Source organism: Lactuca sativa, chromosome 9 (genome assembly GCF_002870075.4).
Source record: "Lactuca sativa cultivar Salinas chromosome 9, Lsat_Salinas_v11, whole genome shotgun sequence".
In the NCBI taxonomy this organism is placed as follows: Eukaryota; Viridiplantae; Streptophyta; class Magnoliopsida; order Asterales; family Asteraceae; genus Lactuca; species Lactuca sativa.
In genome coordinates this window covers 112,158,514-112,186,372 of record NC_056631.2, presented here as the reverse complement: position 1 = coordinate 112,186,372, position 27,859 = coordinate 112,158,514, and the positions used below count along the sequence as shown (strand labels likewise).

The following is a 27,859-nucleotide window of genomic DNA, read 5'->3' as shown; positions in this document are numbered from 1 at the left end:
AAAAAAAAATATAACATATAAAATCTTTTATTAAAAAAGTTAATAATAATAATAATAATAATAATAATAATAATAATAATAATAATAATAATAATAATAACATACATGTCAACTTATTACATTGTAAAAAATGAACAAAACCAAAAAATAACAAACCAGCTATTTGGTTTAAATTAGATAATTTCAAATTTAATTTTAATGTAAAATTTTAAAGGAACGAGAGCCTCATTATAATGGAGGGTGCTTTATGATATTTGTCTAAAAGTAAGGGGGCAAACGGTGGTGAATAAACAGAAAAAGTATAAGCACAGCGAAAATTGAAAAGGAAAAGAAATGGATTTACATGTTGTTGAGCGTTACAGTATTTTGTGCCAAAACATAGGAAATAACAAAACTAGATTGGTGTGTGGTAGGGAAAAATAGATTGGTGTGTAAAAAGAAATACCCTTTATTTTATACTTAATTATGGCTTTGCTTGAAGAAGAATGGAAGAGTAGGGAGCGACATTATATGTATCTCCAATGCCAACCACACCCTCTGGGACCATGTCATTTGGTGACTCAAGATTCGTGTCCACCTGTAAATTAAAAAAATTAAAAAAATGATTATATAATCACACTTACTCCAGACAGAGTGTCATTTTTAAGTAGAAGTTGATGAAATTAGAAGACTAACCACTCGGAACCAGCGCCTTTGGAGAGGAGGTGAAGGTATTGGAACTTGAACAAAGTAATCATGTGCATTGAACGCCAAGTAAATATCCCCTTCATCATCATCATGAAGTCTATAAAAAATATATATTAGTGAGTACTACAAAAAATGCATAATTACAATATATATCTCGCATGTGCAAAAGACACTGAATACCCTTCTCATCCTCATCATGGAAAATATCACTAGAAAGCTTGTTGACGTTTGTCCCGTGTAACATGGTGATGGTGAGAAGGGCATTTATGTCATTTGCATCAAAAACAAATTCCTGTCCCACATTTTTTGAGTGGGACAAAAATTAGAATTATAAGTATATAATTATGAAAAAAGGAGTGTTTTATAGGGGAGTTACGTGAATGCGATGAATCTGCTCTCATAGTTATTCCAGTTATCTTCATGCCATGTTATCTCTTTCTACAGTTAAAACGAGTTTTCCATTAAATTTGTTAAACAAAGAAATGAAAGTATATGATGCTTTAATAAACAAATAAACAAAAATATTATATTTATATTTATATTTATATATATAACTCACCTTGCCAATGAAATACTCTTGTCTAAATACTCTATACTTTTGGCGAAACTTAATCACCTCTGCAAAGAATCTAAAGCAATCATTCTTCCTTGCATCCAACTGAAAGGTCAAAGTACTTTTTATCATACTTTTTTTTTTCTTATTACCAATTTCTACTTTTGAAAAATCCACCCAGTTTGAGAATTGCTTTAAATTTACATGACATTTGCTATAAATGGGTAAATTCTTCAAAGCAAAATGTTGTAATAGGAAAAATGAATTATTTTTTGAAAATAGGAAGACATACTTGTCCCCATTGAAAATGATTTAAAGTGGTATCATGTCCATAGCTATTGTTATTTCCATAGCGAGTATGCCCATATTCATCTCCCATTAGCATCATTGGTACACCCTACCAATACCAAACACATGAAACTCAAACATCATTAAACGCCACAAAAATAATAATACTAAGTCTATATATTAAAATAAAATGACCTTATGAATAGTATATTTTTGTGGATTTAAATTCATATTTTGGCCACAAATGACTTTAACAATTTCGTACTTAGGCCACGAAACATTCTTATTTCAGACTTTGGCCACAACATTTTTGTATGTTGGTGGGTTTGGTCCATGTGTAGAAAATAAATTACAAAAATTGTCCCTGTAATTTACAGAAAAGGTCTCTGTGTAGATATTTTTTGCAGAGAAGATGTTTTTTTTTTACAAAAACGGTCCATGTGTTTAACACTTTCTTATGTTGGCAGTTTTGGTCCCTGTGTAGAAAATAAATTACAAAAACTGTCCTTGTAACTTACAAAAAAGGTCCATGTGCAGTTTTTTTACATAAATGGTCCATGTGTTTGAAAAATTATAAAAATGGTCCCTACCTAATAGAAAATTTATAATATAAACAATATAATAGCACAAATAATTATAATAACTTTTTAAGGATTAAATGCGCGTTTATGTAACAATGTTTCATGAACCACTTTGTTGCATAAATGTGCATTTAACTCTTTTGTTAAATAGTAATGTGGCACAAGAACCTAAATGGAATTCTACCACATAAAACATTTATGGAAAGTAATTAATTAAAAATATGGGATGCAATAAGAAATTTTTATACAATATACCTGAGACACCATTAATGCCATATGAAAATTCTTCATCTGTCGGAAACGTAGGGATTTAATATTAGCATCAGATGTTTCCCCTATCAATAACATTCAAAATAAAGATAATTAAATACATATTCTACAAAAGTTAAGAGACTATATCAATTTAAAAAAAAAAAAAAAAAGTTCAATGGCTAAATTTACCTTCATGCCCACAATTCCAGCTAAGGTTATCATTGCTTCCATCATTTCCACCTTCTCCATTAGCATCATTGTGCTAGGAAAAACATATTTTATCTTATTACAACATTGTAGTTTTAGATTATTTCTTAAAAGGGCATTGTTGTACTTTGAAAAGTCTACCCATTATAGAAATGTTATTCTTTGCATTTAACCAAATGATTGAAATTCAACAATACCTTGAAATTATATGACACAAGGTCATAAAGAGTAAATCCATCATGTGCTATTACGAAATTGACCCCATGGTAAGGCTTCCGTTGGTTGACCTATAAAGTAAATAACCATATAAGAATTAAGATGTTTGTATATCATTATTTCATTTCGTTTTTATTATAGCATTTAAATTCATATTAAAATCTTTATAGCATTGTGTTTTCAAATTTTTTTTCTTACTAGGGTGTTATATACTTTGGAAAATCTACTCAACTATAGCAATATTTTTTTTTGACTGAAATTTTTTCATTTTTTTCCGATCTGGCCCTTTTAGTCATTTTTTTCCAAAAAAAATTGTAAAATGTGAGGCTTTTTTTGAAAAAAACTAAAAAGGTTGAGGGTTTATTTGGAAGCATTTAGAAGGTTGAGGGTTTTCTTCAGAAAAAAATACAAAGTTGAGGGCTTTTTTGGAAAAAATGAAAAAATACAAGGTCTTTTCAGGCAAAAAAATAAATTTGAGGTTTAATCCAGAAAAAAAAACACAAAATATAAGTCTTTTTAAGATTAACCCCCCAAAAAAAACAAATCAATGAAAGTGCATTGCTATATCATGCATTTAACCATCAATCATCTTATAATTTGTACTTACACAAACAATTGTTTAAGCACAGTGCTTTAGATAGTCAATTTTCCATCAGAAATAATAATAATAATAATAATACCAATACTTACTTTGTACAAATCAGCTGAACCAGCAATTCGAGTTGCGAAAGCTCCCTTCATACCAGTGTCACCCTATACATAAAGTCACCAAATGCATAAAGACTAAAATACCCTCGGACTAAAAAGAAAAAGTTAAGTAGAATGCCCATTTCTTCGTTGGTTTATGTGTCAATACCTTTATAAATCTCCTCATGTCATCACGATAAATTCCATTCCATTCAGCCCACCTTCACAGCATAAAAAAAAAATAATAATACAAAAAAAGACACTTGTTTAACAATGAGCAGTTTTCTAACAAAAACTGTAGATACTTAAATAATGGAAGGGTATATTTGGAAATTGGAATAGATAGTTTTGAACAGAAAATTACCTGTCCCAATTTGGGAATTTCCCAACAAGATATAGGCCTCCACAATCCCATGGTTCAGCAATAATTTTACACCTGGATAGTATACTATCTTTTGCTATTGCCTGATCCATTTTAGGAAATTAATGATGTAAGTAAAACATTTTTTTTTTGAAATTATGAAATGAGAAATTCGTAGTATAGTTTAATAACATTATGTTAGATGTAAGATTGCATGATTTTAAGTTTGTTTATTATATAATCTATTATCATTTTACCATAATTTATTACTATCAAAAGTATAATGTTGATTTAGCATTTTCACAAGCAGAATGGTTTGTTTGCAAGAAAAAGTCAACTATGGTGATTTGAAAAGTCAATAACTTGTTTTAACATACCTTTTAAGGTTTTAAGACAAATAACAAGTAGTACTATCTTAGTATAAATAGTATTATAACTACGAGCAAGGGAAACCCAAATAACAAAATACAAGCAGTTGAATAACAATAAGAAATCAATGAAAATCAGAAAGTATTTTAAGGAAATGACTAAATTACCCTAATAAGTGGAGGAGCATCAACTGGAGAGCCATCTGTTCCTCTACAAAGAACACTTGCAAGGTCAAACCGGAATCCATCCACATGATATTCAATGACCCTTCATTTAGTTAATAAAAAGAATTTTATATTAAAAAGCAACTTTACCTTTAAACTATTTAAAAAAAAAATTAAAATAACATACACAGTTACACACCTAATATAACCTTTATCCTTTACATAGATCCATTTCTTCTATGGTAAAAACATGGGCAAAATACAAAAAAGCCGTTGTACTTTGACATAGGTCATGGGTGGAATTAGGAGTAGATTAAATTTGTCCTTCCAAATAAATAAATAAAAAGGTTAATCTCAAAAAAGACCCTTATATTTTGTGTTTTTTCTGGATTAAACCTCAAAAAAAATTACCTGAAAAAGACCTTGTATTTTTTCATTTTTTCCAATCTGGCCCTTTTAGTTGTAGAATGTGAGGGTTTTTTCGAGAAAAACTAAAAAAGTTGAGGGTTTATTTTGAAGCATTTAGAAGGTTGAGGATTTTATTCGGAAAAAAATACAAAGTTGAGGGCTTTTTCGGAAAAAATGAAAACATACAAGGTATGTTTCATGCAATTTTTTTTTTTTTAGGTTTAATCCGGAAAAAACACAAAATATAAGGTCTTTTTTCAGATTAACCCTAAAAAAAGTAATTCATCTCCAACTTCTTTTTTTTTATGCTTCAGAGATTCACTTCTTTATTTTTACTATGGTTTGTTTGGTGTGTGTGCAAAAAATACATGTTGCATTAGGGTGTGTAATTTTCAAAAAAAAAGTAGAATATGTTTTTATCATGGAAAAATAACTGAAGTATATTCCCTATTTTGATAAAAAGATTAAATTACATTGTTCCTTTTAGCAATTTTCCAAAAAAGTACATACCAGTGTCTTAAACTGTCAAGTATGAGTTCCATGACAACAGGGTGGTTACAGTTCAATGTGTTACCTGCTCATTCCACATCAAAGTCAAAGGTCAATTTCGGAAACCAGAAATATACTTCCATAAAAACAAATATTTTATTTGTATTTTTTTCATTATTAATGATAAATGAAGGGAAGGAAGATGAAGTTACCACAGCCTGAGAAGTTCAGTAATTCACCATTTCCATCCACCATGTAATATACCTATAATAATATAATAAATAAACAGATACACAACAAGATTAATAAAACATAATTTTTTTCTTTATAGAAATCAACTTCAAATGAAATGAAGAATAATACCTTGTTGTCTATACCACGGAATGATGTGGTGTAAGGGTATTTATCATCAGCTTCATTTGTATGATTGTAAACAACATCCAAGATTACCTGTAGAGTTGAAAGATTCCCATATAATTTACAAAAAGTATTTACAACATTTAATGACAAAATTAAATATATATAACCAAGGTGTTGTAACTAAAAGAAAAGTTAAATAATAAATACCTCGATTCCTGCTAAGTGCAAAGCTTTAACCATTTGTTTGAACTCTAAGCGAGCAGCAATAGGTCCTCCACCACCACTTGCATAACGAGTCATTGGAGAAAAGAAATTTATTGTTGAATATCCCCATGTGTTGATCTTCACAATTATTATATAAATTTCAAAACATCAGTTAAAATATAAAAGTATAAAACCTCCTTTATTTAATTAGTCATTTTTAAACACAAGTCCTATTTTAATTTCTTGGAAACATTACAATACATTTTTTCAAAAGAAATATACGAAAAAAAAATATTACATCATAGTTGTGAAAAAGATTGAAAATTTTATATAATCATTATAATTTTATATTTCTAACATGAAATGTTTAATAGATATAATTAACTAGCGAGTAAATAAATAACATTTAAAATTAAAATATATTTAAGGGGGTAAAATGAAATATGACTCAAGTATGAAGGGATAAATTACAAAAACGGTCCCTGTAATTTCTGATTTTTACCATGTTCAGTCCAAAATCAGAACATTTATAAAAACTTGGTCCTTATTTCAAGATTCCATCTCAGTTTCAGTCCTTGTAAGTAACCTTAAAATAAGGACCAAAACTGAATTATTTCAATCTTGGACAAAACATGGTAAAAGTAAGAAATCCAAGGGACCATTTTTGTAATATTACTCTATTCTTTAAAAAGTTGAGATTAATTACCATGTGATCTCTAGGATTTGGACGCCTCTGGAATTCAAACTCATCAAACTCAAAAACTGGAAGCAATTCCACTGCATTGATTCCAAGCTCTAACAGATGTGGTATCTTCACATCAACAATAATATCAGAAACATTAATTATTTTATCCTTTTTATTTTTTATATAAAATTCTCAATACCTTTTCAATAATACCAAGGTAGCTGCCACGTAGATTTTCTTCCACTCCACTAGATTTATCAGCTGTAAAAGCCCGAACATTCATTTCATATACCACAAGATCCTTCTGCAAAATATCAGCAACAATTGTATTCTAATGATGAAATAAAAAGTAAAATCAAAATGATTTATGAAAAAGGGTAAAGGGTTACAATTTTTTTTTACCTCTGGTATGTTTGGAGGGGTATAATTGTCTCCCCAATCAAACGGCAAGCTACTAAAATCATAAGTTCCATAAAATTTAGAAAATTTATTTTTCACATCACCAAAAATCTTGCGTCCTTGTATTAATTTTGCATAAGGGTCTATAAGAACAACAGTGTTGTCAAATCGATGCCCTTCATGAAAACCTTGAGGACCATTTATTTTGTATCCATAGACAACATTTCTCAGAGGCAATTCCTACATGAGTCGTTAAGCATTCAATATTAAAGGAAAATAAATAGAATTCTGAATTTGTACACCAATAAATGTAATTTTAATCATCACTCTAATATGATGAGTATAATATTATGAATCAAAAACAGGAAAAAAAAATGTTGCAATCCTTGGATTTATAGAATGTTTTTGGAAGGAATGGAATTGTAATATGAAATAATTTGAATATGAAGGAATTATAATATGTCATGTGTTTGGTAGGCTGAAAATGGAATGAAATTCAATAATGTAAACAAAATAATTTTTTAATTTTATGTGCAAGTATTCCTTTTGTTCATTGTAACTATATATAATTAAATTTTATGTATGTATGGATGTATATATAATGAGGGTATTTTGGTCTTTTGATAAAAAATAAAAATAAAATTACCAGAACACATATGTGCCATATATCTCCAGTTTTGTTTACATGTGGATCCAATTTCAGCTCAATCATTTCATCATTTGGAGATGCATCGTTTCCACTAAAAACAGATAAAAATAAATAAAGTATGAGTAAAACACAACAAATTCATAATCTATGATACATTCTCACCTGTCTTGAAGTGATAAGCAAAGTGTAACTGAAGTTGCATGCTTTGAAAAAAGAGAAAAGTTTATTCCATTTTCAGTTTTTGATACTCCAAGAGGATTTGGTACTCCAGGAATGCTTTCAAATGAAGAATCAGTTTCTGACATCACTACAACTTCTTCTTCCTGAAAATTTCAAAATGGAAAAGTGATTGCTTACATCAGTTATAGAAATCTTATCCAAATACAAATCAAATTTCATGATATAATAGGGACATTTTTCAAAAATGTCATAATAAAAAAGAAAAACTCAAAGTACAATGCTATAATTAAACATGTGAAGTGAATGATAATTACCTCAATCACAATCTCTTTTGCATGTTGATTGTGTACATAAGTAGATGTATGCTTTATAGGCTCTGATCCTTTAACCTGACACAATAACTTAGTCATACATTCAGTTATATAATAAGTCTAATTGTATGTACATAATACAGGACAAGGCAAAAGACGTGAATGCCCTCCTCACCTCATCATTGAAAATAGCCCTAGAAAGCTTAACCTTAACAAAAGGAGTTTGAAGAGAAGGGATACCTTACTGGAAAATCCACTCACAGAACTTTTACCTGATGCATTTCTACTCCACATTACTCTGTTTGGAAAGGCAATATTGTAAGAGATAATAATAAAGTATATAAATAAATAATGGGAGCTACTACATTTGAATGGATCATTGAAAGTAATGAACATAGTCAGTATGAATGAAGAAAATAAAGGTATTGATTACATTGGGTAAATAGCAACAGAAATAGAATGTATGGCTCAAAAATGAGTTAGGAATTAAATTTTCAGTTGGTTTCTTTGTTTTTTTTTATCTTTGAGTTCTGTTCGTTTCATCTCAATTCTGATTTAGGGTTAGAAACCATAACCAACAAAAACTTATCAGCTACTAATAATCCATCCTCATCAGATGAAATATCAAAAATTAGGGTTGAACAAATTCAGGAAGAAGAAAAATGAATTGTTAATGAGCTAAAAATGGTATAATTTTTTAATGTGCGTCAAATTCAAATTCATAAGGAACTACAGATCGATTTCAACTCTAAAAATGAGTCAAAATCAACTTCTTCCAGTGAACTTTCCATAAATTAACAGAAACTTAGTGAACTACATACAATTTTTCCATATCAGACAACATATCATAATTTTACGTGTAAGAATAAGAAATTAATACTTAACAAGCCACAAATCGTTACGAATTCCAAATGTGACTGAAATTCATGTTCTCCGTGATTGACCCTACCATTTCCATTTACAAAATTCGGTAGACTAGTTTCAATTTTCATTGGAGAGAGTACAAAAAGCTATAATGAAAAACGAAATTTGAAAAAATCAACACGAAGCATCGAAATAATGACATACCCCATGGTCGCGGTGGCGCGAAATGCAGAAAGAGGGAGAAAACGATTGACATTACTGATTTTTGACGATGAATCACAAAGAGATGAAGTTGTTGTGCGGAGAATCATCATGTTCGTTACGCAAGGCATAAATTGAAGTTCAGCATCTGGACAAAACACACAGTGATTCCACTATTAAGTATGAGTTTTTGAGTTGGATTGAGTTTGAAGGTTGAGTGATCCAAGAGGTTTGAGAGTTACGAGTTATTAGAATGGCATAGAAGCGGGACGACGTCTCTTTTATGTCTGCCACGTGACTCTTTTGAGTCCTCGCCACTCGTCACGTGTTTTATCTTTCTGTCTTTTTCGTTTTTCCTTTTACTTCAAAATATCTACGTGTTTGGAAGGTTTGAATAAGATAATTTATTATTATTTTAAGGATAAACTTATCACGAAATCTTTTAATTTCATTATGGTTTTTATGGTTTAGTCTATTTTTTTTAGCATGTAAATCTTTTAAGAACATTTTCAATCCACTACCAAGTCATGTGTTTTGTATTAATTTTGATGTAAAATCTTTCAATTCAAAATTATTGTTATAGCAAATAGAATGTTATAATACTATTAGTTAATGTTACCGTAGAACAACTAAGTAAGTAAGTATATGATGTTTTGATAACATTGCGTCTCTAATCATTTATCTTTAGTATTGTAAGTTCTTAGATTTTCAAAAAGAATTGTGTTAATCACGGGTTTTTACAAGATAAATCACTTCGGTTTAATTATTTTCACCTTCAAAAAATCTCTAGAGTTTTAGTATGTATGTTCTTGTAGAACTTACTATGTGAAAACGATTGTTAAGAAGAATCAAAGGCCAAACAAACGGTTTTTGTTATCCAACCGAATATATCAAGGTAAGAAGCTATTATCTCTTTTTTGCATAGATTTAATTTGGGGATTTTAGGAGGAACCCATGAACCCTAAATTTTATGGTTTGATTATACGGTTAAATTGAAGTTAGATAACTGTAATACGAGTTAAATAAACATGCTATACATAATAAATAACAGGTATTGAACAAAGGTTTAATGGTTACATGTTCATAAATTGGCTTGAAAGTATAGAAGCTTGAATAAGTATGTTGCGTAATATTCTTAACATTTGTTAACAAGAGTATTAGTGTAAACTATTTATACCACTCATGAGTATTAGAATATGATCTAATTATGGGATGACATATTATTCAATAATTTGTCATTTTGATATTAAAATGATTATAAAAAAGTATTGCCCATTACTAAAATATTGTTAGCTTATTGAGAATCAATTCTATAGGAATTGAAGAAAGCAAAGAGAATGAGAGGGGGCAATATTAGTTAGTTATAGTTAGCAAGGTGAGTACACATGGATCTTTTACTTGGGGTATATGTCACTATTGCTTGATTTATAAATAATGTTTTTACTTGTGCATCCAAATGCTTTTTTAAATAAGGATTCCTTGAAATGCTTTCATGGATTGCTATGTTTAGTTATATGTTGTCTAACAAGAATATTAGGAATCATTACATAGCATATTATGTGTGGGAATGAACGCATTTAAAAAGTGTGATTGTAGTCTGTTCATGCATACATATGAATGTGATTGCAACAGAATGGTAGTATGTCTAGACATCCATCTCAATGAAGGGATGGTGGTGTTATGGTGTCAAATGAATACAAGATGTTGTTTATGGAAATAAGGCCCTTACGCCTCGTTCCCGAGTTTAACAAAAGAAAAGAAGAGAAGAGAAAAGAAAGTCACGAGAGAAAAGAAGAGAAAGGAAAAGAAAACAAAATTTTCTTTTGTGTTCCCAAGTTGGAGAGAAGTGGAAGGAAAATGAATCATTTTGTTCTTTCTTTCCAAATCCTCCCAAATCGGAAGGAAAGTTAGGAGGGAAAGTGATCCTCCCATTTCCCTCCACTTCCTTCCAATTTCATCCTTTAATGAAACTCGGGAACACCAATTTCTTTTATTTTCTTCTCATTTCCACCAATTTCCTTTCCTTTCTCTCCTTAAGTTGAACTCGGGAACGGGGTGTTAGGATTGATACAATCATCCGAAGTGATAAGGAGCCTGAGGACCAACAGTGGGGACATGGACTTCCCAACACTTGTGCGTTTGGAGATTATGCATTGCATTACATGTCATTGGATAATGCATGAAAGTGTGTATATGTACTTATGCTTTATGAAAATGATTTCAATGTTTTTGAGTCTAAAACGCATGTATCTCACAATACAAAAGTCTTACGTGTTCTTTTTATTTTAAATGGCATGTATTCAAGTACCAAAAGAAATTAGTTGCAACATAGACTACCAACAGTGATCTTTAGGACTAGAAGATGTGTTTTAATGACTTAGAAGTGGAAGGCATCATTATAGTTCTTGTTATATGTAAATGAATGTAAACAACATATGATCTTTGTGTATTAAGTTGTAAATCCCAAGGAATTGAGAATTTTTTTTGATAAAAAGTTTAATTAGGACCAAATTTCATGTTATAAAATAGTTTTTAAAACCTAACATGAACAAAAACATGTTTTAAAAGCATTATGAAATTGGAGTGTTACATAAGTTGCACTTACTACTTTACAAAAATTTAGTATGCTACATACAAATGCTCATAAATACTTGTACTCACCTTATAGTCCCATAGTCGAATTTCATATTTGTACTAGATGGTGCATAGGTACATAATGTTTCCGTAAGGCCATACCAATCCATGTCTGATAGAGATTTTGAGCAACTAAGAAGGAATTGAAGTGGAAATTAAAGCTTTAGTGTTAGAATTGAGCTTGAAGCATTGGAAAATATACTATTCATCTTCTCCAACCACTCTATTTCAAGTTAGGGTTTAGAGTAATCTCCAAATCCAAAAACCATACACATTAGAGGCGTTTGATTGAGTTTCAAGTTAGTTTTGAACATTAGATAGTTAATCTCCCTCATTGTTATCATTCATAACTTGACTTTAAGCATACAAGAGTTCTTGAAACTTCAAAACTGAATGATGGAATTCGAATTTAAGATTGTTTTACGGAATTGATGTTGTTTCTAGACTTAATTTGATGTTTCTAAACTATCTCTAAACTAAGGAATCCATCATTTGTTAGTAGTTATGCTATTTGATCTAATGTAGCATTTCAAGTTGACTTAAGGCTTAAATGAGTCCTTCAAGTTTATTTCCATGGTTTAATCTTGTTATTGAATCATTGGAACTCATTAGGTCAAACTAAAACACAAATATTGATGACTATAGTTGTTTGAAGCCACATATTAGTTCTAAAAGGGATTTATACTTGTTGATTCTTTTCTTCAAAATAATACATAGATCTTGTCAAGGAAAATGTGTTTAAACTATCAAAATCAATGGTATCTTAATGCGTCTTTATCCATAAAACACTTAACGAAAAAAAAAAAAAAAGGATATTAATGATACAAAGGAAAAAAAATACAAAGATTCAATCAAAATCAACGTAGATGACCACAATTCAACTTATACAAAAACTAAAAAGAAAAAACGAATCGAATTAATAACCAAATGTAAGTGAAAAAGGCACACTAATTTTCTCCTTACACCATGTGCAAAAAAGCACAACACAATTTCCGGAACATAATCACAGTTCACATATGTGAAAACACAACTTGTAAATAATAAACAAAAGTATAGACTTGTACCTTGTGCAATAAAAGTTGTACTCTAGATATAGCCACAGCTGGCATAAAATATCAATATTCATTCACTTAATACAAACTGGGAGGAGCATCTTCTGCACAAAAAGAGCAAAGATGAGCCTCGCTTGTAATAAATGAAGCAAAATGGCGTTACATGAAAGGTACCTCGCTACAAGGTAAAAAGACGAATTTGCCCCCACTAACATAATGAAAAACTCTTGTATTGTATATACAATTTCGGCTTTTGTGTGTCTTATTTATTTAATTGCTGAATATGTAGCCGAAACTGCTGAAGCCTCAGCAATCAAAGCTGCAGGTAGTCGGGCCTGAAGGCAAGCACCAATGTCGAATGGACGCAATTCAGATCCATCGAATAGGAGATTGACACCTGGCAAGACAGTTTCTCCATTGTCTTTATCATCTGGGTCACCTTTAACATTGTTTACTCGAGATATCTCTTCATTCATTTTCGTAGCATCTTCATATCCTTCAGCCAATGCATATGATCTGCAATACCAGTTTTCATTCAACATCATTGTAAATGACTAAATTCCAAATTCCAAATTCCAAATTCCAAATTCCAACAACAATAACAAATATCAAAACAACATACCTTAAGATATGTCCATCAAAGCTCAAGATTTCTGTATGACAACGTTGTCGATTAGCAAGTTTTATTCTCTGATAATCACTTGTTCCCGAAATTGGAGAAGAAGGTTCGGTAATCGGATTCCATCTTTGACTTGCATAAGACATGAGTTGACTTTTTTTAGCCTCTCGATTATTATAAAGCATCTTTGCACTCGAACCCGTTGCTTCATACTCCAAACAAATGGAATTCAACTTTTCTCTCAATTCCCTCATCGCATCATGATGTTCTTTAAACAAATCCGACTGAAGCAATTGAGACACCACGACCCGATTACAAATAAACTTGCATAGCTTCGGACTAAACAACGGGACCCCAAACTCGACACACAACGGGACCCACTCGGGGGTAAAAGCATTCGTGTTTCCTTTAGAAAGTTTCAAAAGACGAATATACCCAACCGTCCATAACGACAACCTCTTCTCCAAATCACACAACAACAAGGTCAATTTCGTATTTTCGTCCTCTGCAAGCCCTAATTCCGATCCGATATCCGCGAATGAACCATCGGAATTTTTTAACGGGAGTGGAATGTCGAGTGTGGTTAATTTCCCGGATTCGTTTAAGTCAAATTTACTAAAGGGTTGAACTAAAACCGCAGTGTGTTTGAGGAGTGAGTTTAGACAATGTAAAAGAATGTTACCTTTGACTAAATTTCCTTCGAATTTGGATCCTAACCCTGCAACGGTTGACCCGTCCCATGACCATAAAAGGGCTTTTTCACAACCCGCTAGTGGGGCCGGGAGTAATCTTAGACATTGTCCTTTCATTAAAACGACTGAAACGGGCCCACTATTGATAGTGGAATATAAAACTAAATTCATCCATGGTGACATGGAGGAGTGAGAAGGTGGGCCGAAATGGATCGGGCCTTTTGGGCCCGGTAGTAAGGAAGAAACAGGAAGCGGGACCATCGAGACGATAATGTCGTAGTCCCGTTGATATAATCGATCGAGTGTGGGTCCCGGGAGATTAGCTAAGCTTTCACATCGTAAAATATCAACTCGGTATTTCCTCACTTTTTTTCTAGTTTCAAAATTATCAGTATTCCCATTTTCAATATTGTGTTCTTTTAGTGAAATATCGGATACCATGGATGTAAGTTCTTCATTGGTTGAAGAATCAATATCAATCTCGAGTTCATCAGGAGAAAGTCCACCAGATTTTAAGCATTCTAGAACACATTTAAGGCTAAATGCATGATTTGCAAATTCTTGAAGCTCTCCTTCAAATTTTGCACCTTCTAATGTGGTTAGATCTTTGCAAAGATCTTCAATGCTGGTGTGGCCGAGTTTCCCTGCTTCGTATAGTGTTACCGCGTGAGATTTTAATCCTGCAAGAAGAGATGAATTAGATGAAAAGGATGAGGGCAAAATAGTCATTTTGTACAATAATAGCAATTGCAATGTAGAACCTGAAACTTGTAAAACTAACCAGGTGAAACGGACCCCATCATAAGATATGATGTTATGTTGGCATCAACAACAAAAGCAACACGGGCAAAACCGGAATTTGGGCCAAGATTTTCTGTCCCTAAAGTATCTTGTTGAAAGAAAGCAGGATCAGTAGACATGTTTGTGGACCCCACAGGAGCAAGAGAGGCATCATCTTCATCATTTAGGACACTTGTAATTTGTTCTTGAAGAATAGATCCTGTGTCAACTAATTTAACTGCCCATCCTAATCGACATGCAAAAGAAGCAGCAGCTTGTAGTTTAGAAAGTTCGGCTTGTAATGTTGTTGCCAGCTCAGCAACAGTTGAATTCTCACTTGATACCACAAAAACCGCATACAGCAACCTGTCGAGTAAGGTTAAAATTACATAAATACCCTTTGAATCCTCATTTTACGGTGCAAAAATGGGATGGGACTTGTTCTTGATCTTTTGTTTGTGGGAAAAGACGAAAATGCCCTCGTCTGTGTAACAAGTAACAAACATGGGATAAAGAGGAATGAATATCTTACTCCTCAATGGGGTCTTCATATGACTGCTCTCTGTTGGAGACAAAGCCTTCTAGCCTAGACACTGAAACACTAAACACATCATTCAAAGTTCAAAAACAGAACAACATGAAAACAACTGGAAACTGTAAAATGCTTACATTTTTTTATTTTAAATACAGGTATTACAGGTAAAAAAAATTATAATGTTAAAAGCACTTGTTTATAATCCCACCTTTGAAGCGATCATCAGCATAAACAGGGACATCAAAGTAAATTAGCCCTCGTCTGTAAAGACCCTTGATGACAGAAGGATCAAAAAGTATGAATGCATTTGCTTCCTCTTTACATATCTTGTCAATTGTTGCCGATTCTTCTTCTGAAAGTTTCTGCATGATAGAGAAGGAACTAGGAAGTCATGTAAAATGACCGTTTTGCCCCCCTCTTCTTCATCTCAGTAAGATTCAAATCCCAAAAGATGAAGTAGATGGAGAAATTAATGTCTAGATAACAGCATAGGGACTAAAAGCGTTATGAAACAGTGAAATGAGGACCAAAAAAGAAAAAGATTCATTTTTTACCATATTCCAAAAAGTCAATAACAAATTGACTTATGATAAAAATATCTATCAAGAATCTGACCTTAAATTCCTCCAATGTAAAGTTGACAAGACAAACTCCCCACCAAGGTTCAATTGCAAAGTCCACAGGATATGTGGGCAATGATTCCTTAGCAATGGACTTGTTCAGCTTCCACATGATTTTCTGGAAAGCTCAAAATTTTAATGTATAAGTAGACAAAAGGGTATTATTGTAATTTCACCAGCAACACATTGAATCAAGTTTATACCTTGGATCTACATTTGTTCATGATATCAATGAATTCGTTTCTTCCTATACCAGTGAGTCGAAGGGCATCTGCTGCGCTAAAATTTGGAATGCTATCGTAAGGTTGCTCTGCAGATAATAAAAAATAAGATTCTTTGTTTTTTAAAAAAAGTAAAATGAAAGGTTTCCAATCTTTGACTAAAGATGATTCCTATTATAACATTAACAACATAGTACCATTTTTCATGACTTCAAATATCATATCACAATAGTATCTGAATGGAGAAATCCTCATTACACGACAAACGTAATCCGCTAGGTGATAAGGAAACAGCTGCAAAACCAAAAGAAAAAGAACATATAAATAATTGTTAATGTATGTATACTGAAAATCAAAGTGTCTGAGTTTCAATTAAAACACTTCATTCATTTTAAAGGATCATGGGTAACATGAAGACCATAAATGAAAACAAGAATCTTTAGTGCATACTGCTAAATTCCTTCGAAGATACCGCATCATATCCTCGTAATATTCTGCTTCTCTGCATACTTTGCGTACAAAAGATGTGTTCCATTGGAGCCTTTTCTTAATGCAATGTTCAGTTATCCTGCAACAGTGAATTGATATCAATGTTTTCAAGTGTTGCTGATTGTATAATAGTAAGTTTACTTGATATTCATGCTACATATTCATGTCAGATCTGTCTTTTTCCCTAATTTTTTTGTTATCATATTCATACCCGAGTGTTATCCCAAAGAAATTTAGAAAATACCACTTAAAGGGCGACAATCCTCTTTCTAAAGTTTCAAAAGCTAAATGTATGTCTTCTTGTGAATTACAAAATTGAGGATTGTGTCAATTTTACGATAAATCTGAGTCTTTTTTAGGCTTTTAGCAGTTGCTTCCAGCTCAACTGACTGTAAATGCGGAACAAATGAGGTATGTCCTGATCAATACGAGGTTGATCTACTAGTACAAATCAAAAGCAGCAGAAAAGGATGAATTCATGATGACTGCATTTCCAAATTACGCATTGAGTATGCAAGTTTCAGATGAAATTTAGCTAATACGGAGTACACCAAAGCGCAGATGCAGAAGAAGCTAATGGCAGTTAGCAAACTTACCTTCTATGCCATTCATCCTTGGAGTTTAGAGTCGACTGGAGACGCTTAGGGAGACCCTCCCACGAGCATTCTTCCTTGATTGCTCTCAGAATTAACTGATCCTCAATCGTCGTCGGTACGTGAAGCATACTACCGGAATCAAAGCTCTGTATAAAGCTAAAGTCTTGAAGAGAGCTTCGAAAGGTATTCAACCGGATCACTCGATTACTTCAACTGATCAATTCCACTGATCGCAGCAAATAGGTCCCCGATCGCTGAATTCTACACCGTTTTTGAACAAAAGTCAAACTACTAAATTTAACATATACTAAACCACATCCAGTATATGGATTTTAAGATGCAATGATTGTTTACGACAATATGTAGTGAGAAATGTGTATGAAATGAGACAATTTACCAGTAATTTCGGTAGATCAATTGAAGCTGAGTTAGGGTTTTATGAGATGGAGATCTTGAAATTGAAGAGACGTAGAGGTTAATTGGAAGCCTGTGGGTCCAGATTATTAATTGAAGATAGGTTAAATTGGAACCCCTGTCGTATTTTGAAAAAGGACGAAATATATCTTTTAGGTTAAATATAATATTTATTTATGCTATTTTTTTAACAGTAAAAATTTTATTAAAGAACACAATGGAGATGCTAGTGAATATTAACATAAAATATATAACTAATTGGGACTAATGTTAGCTATCCCATGATAAAAATCTATCTTCTTTAATTTTATTTATTTTTTGAACAGTAAGAAATTTATTAAAGCAATACAACGGAGATGCTAGTGAACATTAACAGAAATGCAAAGCTAATTAGGACTGATGTTAGTTATCTAATGATAAAAATCTATCTTTTACTTTTTATCCATCAAAAGGAGGTGATTTTAATTTATCAAAAAATGGAATTACAATTCATGACCATGCCCTTGAAAATCTTGTTGTTCCTATACCCCCATAAGACCCATATGAAAGCCAATAAAATCACTCCTAATTTGTTGTTTTTATCCTTCTTATCTACATCCATCTTCTAAATAGTTTGGAACAAATCTTCAATAGTAACATTGTCAGTTGGAAACTCATGACTCCACATCTTAATAAGAGCGATAACTTCCTTAGCCCTTGAACACCTGGTAAACAAGTGGTTCTCCGTCTCCTCGAAACTATGGCACAAAGGGCAATATGTGGATCTAATTTGAGAACTTCTCCCTGCCAAATTCGACAAGGTTGGTAAACGAACCAACCTTGTTCTCCAAAATAGTACATTTGCTTTATTTGGAGTCGACTTGTTCCAGTAAGTATGAAAATCCAAACGTTCAAGAGTGTGGCAGTCTATAAGTTTTCTAATGGAAAAAACTGTGAATTGTCTATCATCTTCTAGGCCCCATTCCCAGCCATCATCTGTTTTGTAAAACATGTGTCTAAGATCTATATTTATGAGGTTAAGAGCTTTGTTGATGTTGTTGGTCCTCCCCCATGTCCCTCTTCTATCTACAGGTGACCGACAAAACCCCAGTTTCCCATCTGGACCATGAATGGATTTTACTACATCGTGCCATAGAGATCCTTCTTCTTTTTTTAAACCGCCACCACCATTTTGAGAGGAGAGCTAGGTTATGTGATTGAAGGCTTCCAATTCCAAGACCTCCATTAATATTCGAGTTTAAGGCCTTCTTCCACGCAACCCATGCGATTTTTCTTTTATCCGGATCACCAAAAGAAATTGCACTGAATGCTTTCTAGTTTGTTGATGACTTTTGCAGGAGCCTTGTAGAGCAAGAACATGTCCGATCCTAAGTTTCCTAGAACTGATTTACAAAGCACTAATCTTCCTCCAAAAGAGAGACAAACGACATTTCCATGTTGAGAGTTTATTTTGAAACTTTTCAGTTAGAGCTCTCCAGTTTGACATTCTTGACATACCTCCACCAACCGGTATTCCAAGGTAAAAGAAAGGGAGGGTCCCTTCCTCACACCCTAAAAAGGTAGCCATATTCATCACCTCTTCCTTATGCATGCTAATACCCATAATTCTACACTTGGCGATGTTGATCTTTAAACTTGAGCAAATATGAAAACATCTCAAGAGCCTCATAAGATTTAAGGCGTTAATTCTATTCCATTCACCAAGGAAAAGAGTATCGTCCGCAAACTGTAAGATAGAAAGATTAGGACCGTTGTTGGAAAGATTCACGCCTTTGTAAAGGCTTTTGCCCAAAGCTTCAGCCAAAGCAACCCGAAGCCCTTCCGTAGCAATAATAAATAGGAAGGGGGAAAGCGGGTCGCCTTGACGCAGTCCTTTTTGAAGTTTGAATTGCTATGTGGCAACCCCATTAACCAACAATAATAAGCCCATTTTCTCCATTTCTCGCCAAACCCCATTTACCTCATCACATCGTCTAAGTAGTTCCAATTTAGAGTATCAAACGTCTTCTCAAAATCAACCTTGAAAATTAACATCTTCTTCTTTTTCTTCTTAACCCAAGTAATAGCCTCATTGACCATTAGAGGACCGTCAAGAATGCTTCTACTATTGATGAAAACTAATTGCTCTTTACTGATAATCGAAGGTATGCCATTTTTATTCGCTCAGCAAGGCATTTAGATATAATTTTACTAACACTCACAATAAGGTTGATAGGACGGAAATCTGAGAGGTTAAGAGGGTCATTGCATTTAGGAATCAATGTGATAAAGGATGCGTTACTACCCGGGTTTAAAACAGAGTGCTCTTCAAAGATCCGGACGGCCGTGAAAATGACTTCACCAATCTTTTCCCAACACCTTTTTATGAAGGCAAATGTGAACCCATCGGGGCCTGGTGCCTCGTCGTTTCCACAAGCCCAAACAACATTTTTAACTTCATTGCGGGCAAAAGCGGCCTCCAAAACAGTCTTTTGATGGTTTGAAATCTTCATGAATCTATGGATTTCCAACGTGGGCCTTATCTGGTGCTCTTCTTTGAACCTGGAATCAAAAAATGTGTCTCTTTCATTCTTTATAAAGGTCGGATTTAAAGTCCAAATCCCATTTATATTCAACCCATTGATCCTCGAGTTATTTATTTTTGTGTTGACCAAACCATGGAAAAATCTTGAATTTTCGTCACCTTCAAGGTTCCATTTACATCTAGCCTTTTGACGAATGTCTTGGATGTTTTTCTCTAATTCTTGGATTTTCACCATACATTCAGATCTCTCTTTGATAACTTGTTCATCAAAATAAAGAGCTTCACCAATTGTGTCAAGAGCAACAATTTTTCTTTTTAGATCCTCAACATCTTTTCTTTTTTCATCTGTGACTTTTTTCCTCCATTTTTTATACCTTCTTTAAGATTTCTAAACTTGTTGTAATAATAATTAATTATGGAAAAAGTGAATATACATTACAACTCCACCTAAGGTTAGGTATTAAACCTCATGAAACTACATCGTTTTATTAGCTAAAGATTGCAATTAATGGATTCATGATTAACACTTGACGTTGCAGATTCAATACTGAAGCAATAATTTTGATAGGGAAGCAAAAATGTTAATTATCTTTGACCTTTGTGATGGTGGAAAACAGTAATGTTCACTTACGTGAAGTAATAAACGATAATGGAGGAAAAAAAACATGGATCGTTAAACGATAATAGAGGAAAGAAATGCAATGGGTAATTGTATCTTTACCAAGTAAAAATTGAATCTGTTATATTTAATAAGATAAAAATGCATAATTTAGAGGTTTAGTATCTAAGCTTAGGTTAGGTTGTGATGTATATTCTCTATCTCAATTATTATATACCTAACATTATATTGTTAGGGTGAACATGATGTGGTATGATAGAACCAAAAACCATATATGTTTTTTTTTAAACCAAAACCGCATCAAACCAATTGGTTGCTTTTTTTTGGTATTCGATTTTAACCAATGTGATTCGGTTTTTTTAAACCCAAAACCACAACTATAAGATTTTATACTAAAAAAACAAGTTTTGGTCTCCCAAATTAATTTGGAATATAACTCCAAATCTTTTGGTTTGTAGGTCGTTATTGTTATTTTATAGATGAAGAAATTAAATATTTTTATATCCCTCACTCGATGTGGGATTATATGTAATGTAGTATAAAATTTTAGAAATTGATCGGTATATTTATAACCAAAGCTGAAAAAAGGATAACCTGGCAATTTGAGGCACGACATCAATTTTTCGTGTATGTGTTTTAGAAATTCGTGTTTCGTGTTTATTCGTGTCGACACATATTTTAAATTCATGTTTTGTGTCTTACACGTGTCAAACACAAATTAACCTGTAGACACGTATAAGTCACGACACAAATTTGTGTTAACATGTGACACGTATAAACACATATATACACATAAAGATTTAGGGGTTAAAGTTTACATTTCTAAAATATTAGGGATGATTTTTTAAAAGGTAGATAATAAGTTAATAACGTAACCCTAAATCCCTAAATGGCTAAGTAATCAACATCTTCTATTCTTCTCTATCGATACTATCTCACTCCTCACTCCTTAGATCTCAATATATCTTAATATATCTCCTCATGTCCTCCATATCACGACTATTGTCGAGTGTAAATTGGCATCGTGTTATCACCGCTTCTCCTGCGGTCTCTCAGACTCTCACCATCACTCTCACCATAGCTTCATCGAAGCTTAAAAAATGGTATTAAAAACATGTCTATTCGTGTTTTTCGTGTTTTCATGTAATACGATTAAAAAATATGTATATTCATGTTGTGTCATGTGTCGCACGAATTTGTTACGTGGTGTGTTCGTGTTTGATACCCCATACATGTTTTATAATTCATGTCGTATAAATTTGTGTCTGGCATGCAAACACAAATTGTCAGGTCTATCTACTACCCTCAGCCGATGTGGGATAAGGAAACCACAACTAAAAATCAAGTCAAGTAAATTCATATGTTCACCATCTTAACCAACTCATCATGCTATTATTTATTATAGAATTATGCAGATATGTACATAATATCTATTAAATTAAATATATTTATAAGCAATTGATATAAATCAGCGTGGTTCAATTTTTTTCTTTTGTTTTCTAATTCCTAAAACTAAAACTGAATCCGAACCGAATATTTTTCGTTTTTTAACAAGTAAAAACCAAACCATTGGTTTTTGTTTGTTTGTTTGTTTGTTTGTTTTTTTTTGCAGTTTTCCCGTTCGCGATTTGGATTTTGCTCACCCATATATATTCACAGATGGTTACTGTAGCTATGATCATCCAGTATGGGTATCACTAAACACAAATATGGTTGATGTCATGTCATTGTCACCTCATCACCACATAAAACCTAATAGGTTGGTATACACACCACTACACATCATTATATTTGTCTTATTTTTTGATTATTTAAATAAAAAATTATCAAAAGTATCGATAAGTAAAGAGAAAAGGAGAAAACAAATATGATATGATATGATCAATTGGTGGTTATCACATCCTACCACACCACAATCCACCATAATGATATGAGAGATATGAGATGGTGTTCACATCTTCGCCATATTGTCACATCAACTATGAAATATGCTCGTTGTTACCATACAAAAAAGCCTAATATGAAATCAAACTACATTTTTTTAAACTTTTAAAATAAATTTATTATTTTATTGTTCTTTTTAGGTTTCAGTTAGACAAGATAGTTCTTAAACTAATAAATATTACAAAAATGACTCTACTAAGTTTATAGAAATGACTTTTTTTTTTCTAAAAACGGTCCTTATGTAAGACATAGTTACAATAATGATCCGGGCCTTATGTAAGACATAGTTACAATCATGGTCCTTATGTAAGAGAACGTTATATTAATAGTCTGTGTGCAAAAGAATTTCAATTAGACAAGATGATCCCTAAATTAAATGAATATTACAAAATTACTCCCTATTTAATAGTAAATTTATAGATATGACCAATTTATTAACTAGATTAATAACATGTCACAATGCGCAAAGCAATCCCTACTAGTTATTTATATTCTATAGTTTTCAAAAAATATAATATATATTTTAAAATAGTTACTTAAGTGTAATGACCCAAAAATCATAAGGTGAAAATTTCATTTTTAATTCAACACATAAACACCATTTAGCACATCAAAGTGAAAATAGCATCAGAGTACAATCCCAAAATCATAAAGTGCGGGAACATGGGTGGATGCGTTGCGTCTAAGTCAGACCCTTCCCTTTCGAACTGGAAATACCTGAAACCATAACCATAAAATTGTAAGCACAAAGCTTAGTGAGTTCCCCAAAATACCTCATGATACATACAATAGACCTCGCCCAACATCCATCGAGTCCTACCCGACATCGGGCCCCGCTCGGTACAGATATGATCGTAACATGCCATGGGCCCCGCCCAACACATTCATCAGGCCCCGCCCAACATACATACAAGCACATACAATACATGCAAGAGTCACACATACAACTTACATCCTAAGAATATAATAAATGGGTTGGCATTGGTGTATTCGACCCACCAAACACTATGAGGAGACTCACCTCAATCCGAAGCCCGCAATACACACACTCGAGCTGCTACTACCCCGACTTCTTACATTGAACATAGCCAAGGAAATCCTAATCAATAATTAGGGTAATAACCAAAATTCAAGGTCCCATTCTTATTCTATCACACTAAGGGTAAAAAACCATTTTACTCTTCCCATAACTGACCCAACAATATATGGCCCAAAACCTAGTTGACCCAAAGTCAAAAAATAGCTCATAAGTGTATCTCGCGAGTACAACCCGCGTACCAACCCAGTACACCCCACATACTGCGTGCTAAATCCCAGCGCACAACCCGTCACAACGAGGAAATCGGGGAATAAATGCACTACGATGAGCGTACGCATATGTACTCCTATCATACTCCCTTGATGGCTAATTCTCACTTTTAGCAGTTAATGCTTAAGACTAAATTGTCTAAATCCTCAAGTTCAAGCCTAATAGACGCCTAGAGTCATAAAGTGTGACATCTGTCAAAACTCATGATAGTACTCACCTCGAACCTCTCCATCTTTATGTGTGAACATAACTTGGTTCTAGATGCAACAAGATGAACTAGGTCGCAACTTAATAGATCCCTTGGAACAATTAGTTGGAAATTAGCTTACGCTTAACTTTCACATGGATTGGTGAATACATCAACTAGATTATAAAGTGCCAAAGTTCAACCTTAAAACTAAACACCAAACCATGTACGATAGATCAAAGCTCAAGGGTAAGTTAAATACCCTAATTGACCAATTGGGACGTTCCAAATGCTTAACAAGTTTATCTATTTTAAACAAATGTGAACTAATTAAATCATAATATGATTTAAATACAAATTTGAGACAATGTTCATGCAATTCATAATTTAATTTATGAAGCAAATATATAATTCAAAGATTGTCTAATCCTATGTTCTTATATTATGAACCCTTATTTCGTTTACATGAACTATACATTTGATTTTTTTAATAAAATTTAAATAACAAAATAATTATTTCCTACAATTATAAATTAAAATTAAAGTCTATGAACTTATTTAAAAAAAAATACTTGAATAAAAACAAAGAAATAAACTCTTGGAAGTTTATATAATATATCTAGAACTTTTATAAAAACTAAAGACAATTTTTATAAAATTTGAAATGGGGCCATATTTATAAAGGTCACCACTTTTCAAGAAGACTTTAATCCCTTCTCTTCTCCCAAAATTCGTTCATAGGCTCTTCCCTCTCCATTTACTCTCTCATTCATTATACTTTGCTTCTTTATGCAAAATCACGATGTCATATTTTGCATGCCCTTGAGAGAGAGGAAATCCGATCATAGAGATTTATTCTCTTGGAGAGATTTTCCCATTTCATTTTTCATAAGCTAACTCACATTACTTGAGTTTTATGGATGAATTTGGTGGAGTATAGCCCCAAGGAGACGACGAGAGAGATGGTCTATCCAGAGAGATAAAATCTCACTTTCTCTCTTCCTCCTCTCTAGAAACCTCACTTTCTCTCTCTAAAAATCAATCCGTCGACCACGAATTTGCAGCCTTATTTTGGGTGTTCTTGAAGCTTCATATCCAGGGACGGAGTCAGAAATTAAGAATAAATGGGCTTACAACACATCATAATAATATGTATGTTAATAATGTGTTGGTTGTTAACTTTAATTTTAAGCACAATGGGAAAGGTCAAAGTTGTTTTAGTGTCAATGTAAGCAAGTGAATGTATCCTTTTATGCAACAACATATATGAATAATAATAGGGTATGTAAACCACAATATATCTAGAAAATCGTTTAAATGGGGCGCGCAAAATAGATTTTCCACAATAGATTGTGGTTTATATAATCATCACAAAACAAACTTTTAATAATACCTTACAAAACTAAATATGATTTATTATACAACTAACTATTCAATATAAATTTAATAAAGGACATAGTAAGATTAATTTTTGTTATTATTAATTTTTGGGTATAACATGTATATAACTATTAGAAATTTATTTCTTCTAAATTAGTAAAATTTACTTGGTCAAAGAATATCCAAGTATTAGATTAATGGTTTCCAATGTTTAAAAAGATACACCTAACCAAGACTATGTTTGTATTCGTGCAAATTGCTTACTAATCCCAAAAAAGGAGAACAAGAGCAACCAAAAAACCATAACAAAGATATTAAAATAAGGCAAGTTGGAGGGGGCTAAGCACCTGCTAGACCCTATTGGCTCCGTAATGTTCATATCAAAGGGTAAGTGCTTATCATACACCTCTTGAAGATCCATACCAAATTTTACAAGTTCTACTCACTTTCTTCTTCTAATTTTCGATTTCTAAGGCATGTTCTTGCAAAGAAGCTTTTTTTGATCTTGATGTTTGTATATCACCACCAAAACATGTTGCATGTTCTATAAATGGTGATGATCCATGATCAAACCAAAGTCAAGAGCAAATGTGAGCACATGCAAGCCTTAACTAGCACCAAAAATCGATTTTTCAAATGTTTAGTCTCATCTAGATTGGTTGCATGTAAGTTCAAATGGTTAGAGACAAGTATTTCTACAAAATATCTTTAATATAATGTTTTTCTATCTCAATCTAAGCAAAAGAAACCGATATCATTAGGTAAAATAGGAGTTTGAACTATGTTTTCATGAGTTTACTCCTCAATATTCTGTCAGATTTGTTTACTCGACTTTAAAAGGTCATAACCCACTAATATCTTGACCAAATCACGATATTCTTTTTCTAAGACGTATTTCTCTGAGTTAACTTTCTAACTCAAGTGGTCTCACTATAAAGCATTAAGAATTAGATTTTTGACGATTTTTACAAAAACATTTCTCAAAAACACTTTTCTGTGACCACTAGTTTTGCATTACATGATCAAGGCCCTTAAACCCCACAATAAATTTGAAGAAAATTATTTTAGGAACTTAACACATCTATCTCATAATACCTAAATTTTCATGAACTAAAAAATTATAAAGGTTTCTACACAAATTATTGAACTTTTAGCTGCATTTGGAACTCATGCATTTGCTTGTGCTACATTTCATAACTTGTTGGTGTTGAATACCCCCATTTAGCTCTGAAATAATTTTGATCCAAATTGTTTTATGTAAGTTCAGGTTTTCAAGGGATGCTCTGTAAAACCCCAAGTTCCAGAACAAATTCTTTATTTTTCTTACAAAATAAGGATTTAATGGCCAAAAATTCAAAATAAATACTTACCAATGAGATAAAAATCTGAAAAATTATAGAACTGATTTATGTACGAAATAAGGATGCCACCTAAATTTTCATACAATTTGGTCACTGGTTGTTATTTTATTCGAAATTTTCATTGGATTAGAGCATGCATTAACAAAACTGGGTCTTAATACTCAAATGAACAAACCGATAGTTTTTCCAGCTTTGGGAATATTATTAGAACCTGTACAAATTAATTTGGGAATTTTTACAACTGTTTACTATTTAGTTATATTTTTTCATATTATTTAGGCTTAAATTACAAATAAATATCAAATGACCTTCAAAAATTACTATAAAAATTATGAACAATCATACCCTCTGTTAGAACCAGAAAATATATTTTTATAATTTTTGGAGTTTATCTTCATGCCTTTGTGGATTTTTGAACACAAGGCACCGTGAATCTAATAATTACCGATAATGAACCGAACGAACTTTGTGCACTTTGTAACATCACTAGTTAGATAAGTAGTTACTAGATTGTGTCTATTAATCAATGACTTACTAGAAACTTATTGTTTTGTAGGACGCTAGTAGGGATCGAACCTGACGACCTCAAACCGCGACACACGAACCACAAACTTTCCCTTGTGAGTATTCACGTCCCCCTTTTTACTGTTTTCATGTTTTGGGGGTGGAAAGCATGCTACTATTTTATGAACTATCCGTACTGTTTCATGAACTTGTTGAACAATGTTTTGTGAGCTTGCTGAACTTTGTTTTATGTAATTATTGAAC

The 27,859-nt window shown here is 32.4% G+C and overlaps 2 protein-coding genes across 7 annotated transcripts; both read right to left on the bottom strand.

Annotated features, from left to right (window-relative positions):
- Positions 1-317: 317 nt before the first annotated feature.
- Positions 318-9,382, bottom strand: LOC111911680 (isoamylase 3, chloroplastic). Of its 3 annotated transcripts, XM_023907436.3 has the most exons (24): positions 9,119-9,381; positions 8,291-8,348; positions 8,054-8,128; positions 7,722-7,882; positions 7,557-7,650; positions 6,914-7,150; positions 6,711-6,815; positions 6,533-6,637; positions 5,830-5,964; positions 5,626-5,712; positions 5,475-5,526; positions 5,284-5,347; positions 4,369-4,468; positions 3,836-3,936; positions 3,641-3,692; positions 3,475-3,537; positions 2,766-2,855; positions 2,551-2,623; positions 2,365-2,444; positions 1,533-1,637; positions 1,247-1,345; positions 1,064-1,125; positions 676-784; positions 318-577 (listed from the first exon to the last, which is right to left on the bottom strand). In XM_023907436.3, exons 1-24 carry the CDS (start codon positions 9,244-9,246, stop codon positions 464-466), a joined length of 2,349 nt encoding a protein of 782 aa, XP_023763204.1. In that variant the 5' UTR covers positions 9,247-9,381; the 3' UTR covers positions 318-463. The 3 variants fall into 3 exon arrangements, 1 of the variants encoding a protein (XP_023763204.1); XR_006186660.2 differs by lacking the exon at positions 318-577 and having other exon boundaries at positions 756-784; positions 1,247-1,316; positions 9,119-9,382; XR_006186661.2 differs by lacking the exons at positions 318-577; positions 676-784 and having other exon boundaries at positions 1,247-1,305; positions 9,119-9,382.
- Positions 9,383-12,571: 3,189 nt separating this feature from the next.
- On the bottom strand, positions 12,572-17,883 carry LOC111911679 (uncharacterized). 4 transcript variants are annotated; one of them, XR_006186659.2, is made up of 11 exons: positions 17,354-17,744; positions 16,719-16,836; positions 16,466-16,562; positions 16,251-16,357; positions 16,043-16,165; positions 15,636-15,789; positions 15,425-15,485; positions 14,894-15,258; positions 13,424-14,792; positions 12,976-13,317; positions 12,572-12,905 (listed from the first exon to the last, which is right to left on the bottom strand). XR_006186659.2 is itself a non-coding variant. In XM_023907435.3 (11 exons), exons 2-11 carry the CDS (start codon positions 17,479-17,481, stop codon positions 13,068-13,070), a joined length of 2,772 nt encoding a protein of 923 aa, XP_023763203.1. In that variant the 5' UTR covers positions 17,482-17,614; positions 17,751-17,883; the 3' UTR covers positions 12,572-13,067. The 4 variants fall into 4 exon arrangements, 2 of the variants coding, with proteins under 2 accessions (XP_023763203.1, XP_023763201.1); XR_008226240.1 differs by having other exon boundaries at positions 12,572-12,902; XM_023907435.3 differs by adding an exon at positions 17,751-17,883 and having other exon boundaries at positions 12,572-13,317; positions 17,354-17,614.
- Positions 17,884-27,859: the final 9,976 nt, after the last annotated feature.

Bases quoted from the DNA above. Each gene is read 5' to 3' on its own strand.
- LOC111911680 (XM_023907436.3), bottom strand. From the start codon at position 9,246: ATGCCTTGCGTAACGAACATGATGATTCTCCGCACAACAACTTCATCT. The intron at 7,883-8,053 runs GTAATTATCATT...TGAAATTTTCAG, and splicing joins CAAAAGAGATTGTGATTGAG to GAAGAAGAAGTTGTAGTGAT. The intron at 1,638-2,364 runs GTATATTGTATA...TGGTATTGGTAG, and splicing joins TGGCATTAATGGTGTCTCAG to GGTGTACCAATGATGCTAAT.
- LOC111911679 (XM_023907435.3), bottom strand. From the start codon at position 17,481: ATGCTTCACGTACCGACGACGATTGAGGATCAGTTAATTCTGAGAGCA. The intron at 15,259-15,424 runs GTAAGATATTCA...CTTACTCGACAG, and splicing joins TATGAAGACCCCATTGAGGA to GTTGCTGTATGCGGTTTTTG. The intron at 13,318-13,423 runs GTATGTTGTTTT...CTGGTATTGCAG, and splicing joins TTTGATGGACATATCTTAAG to ATCATATGCATTGGCTGAAG.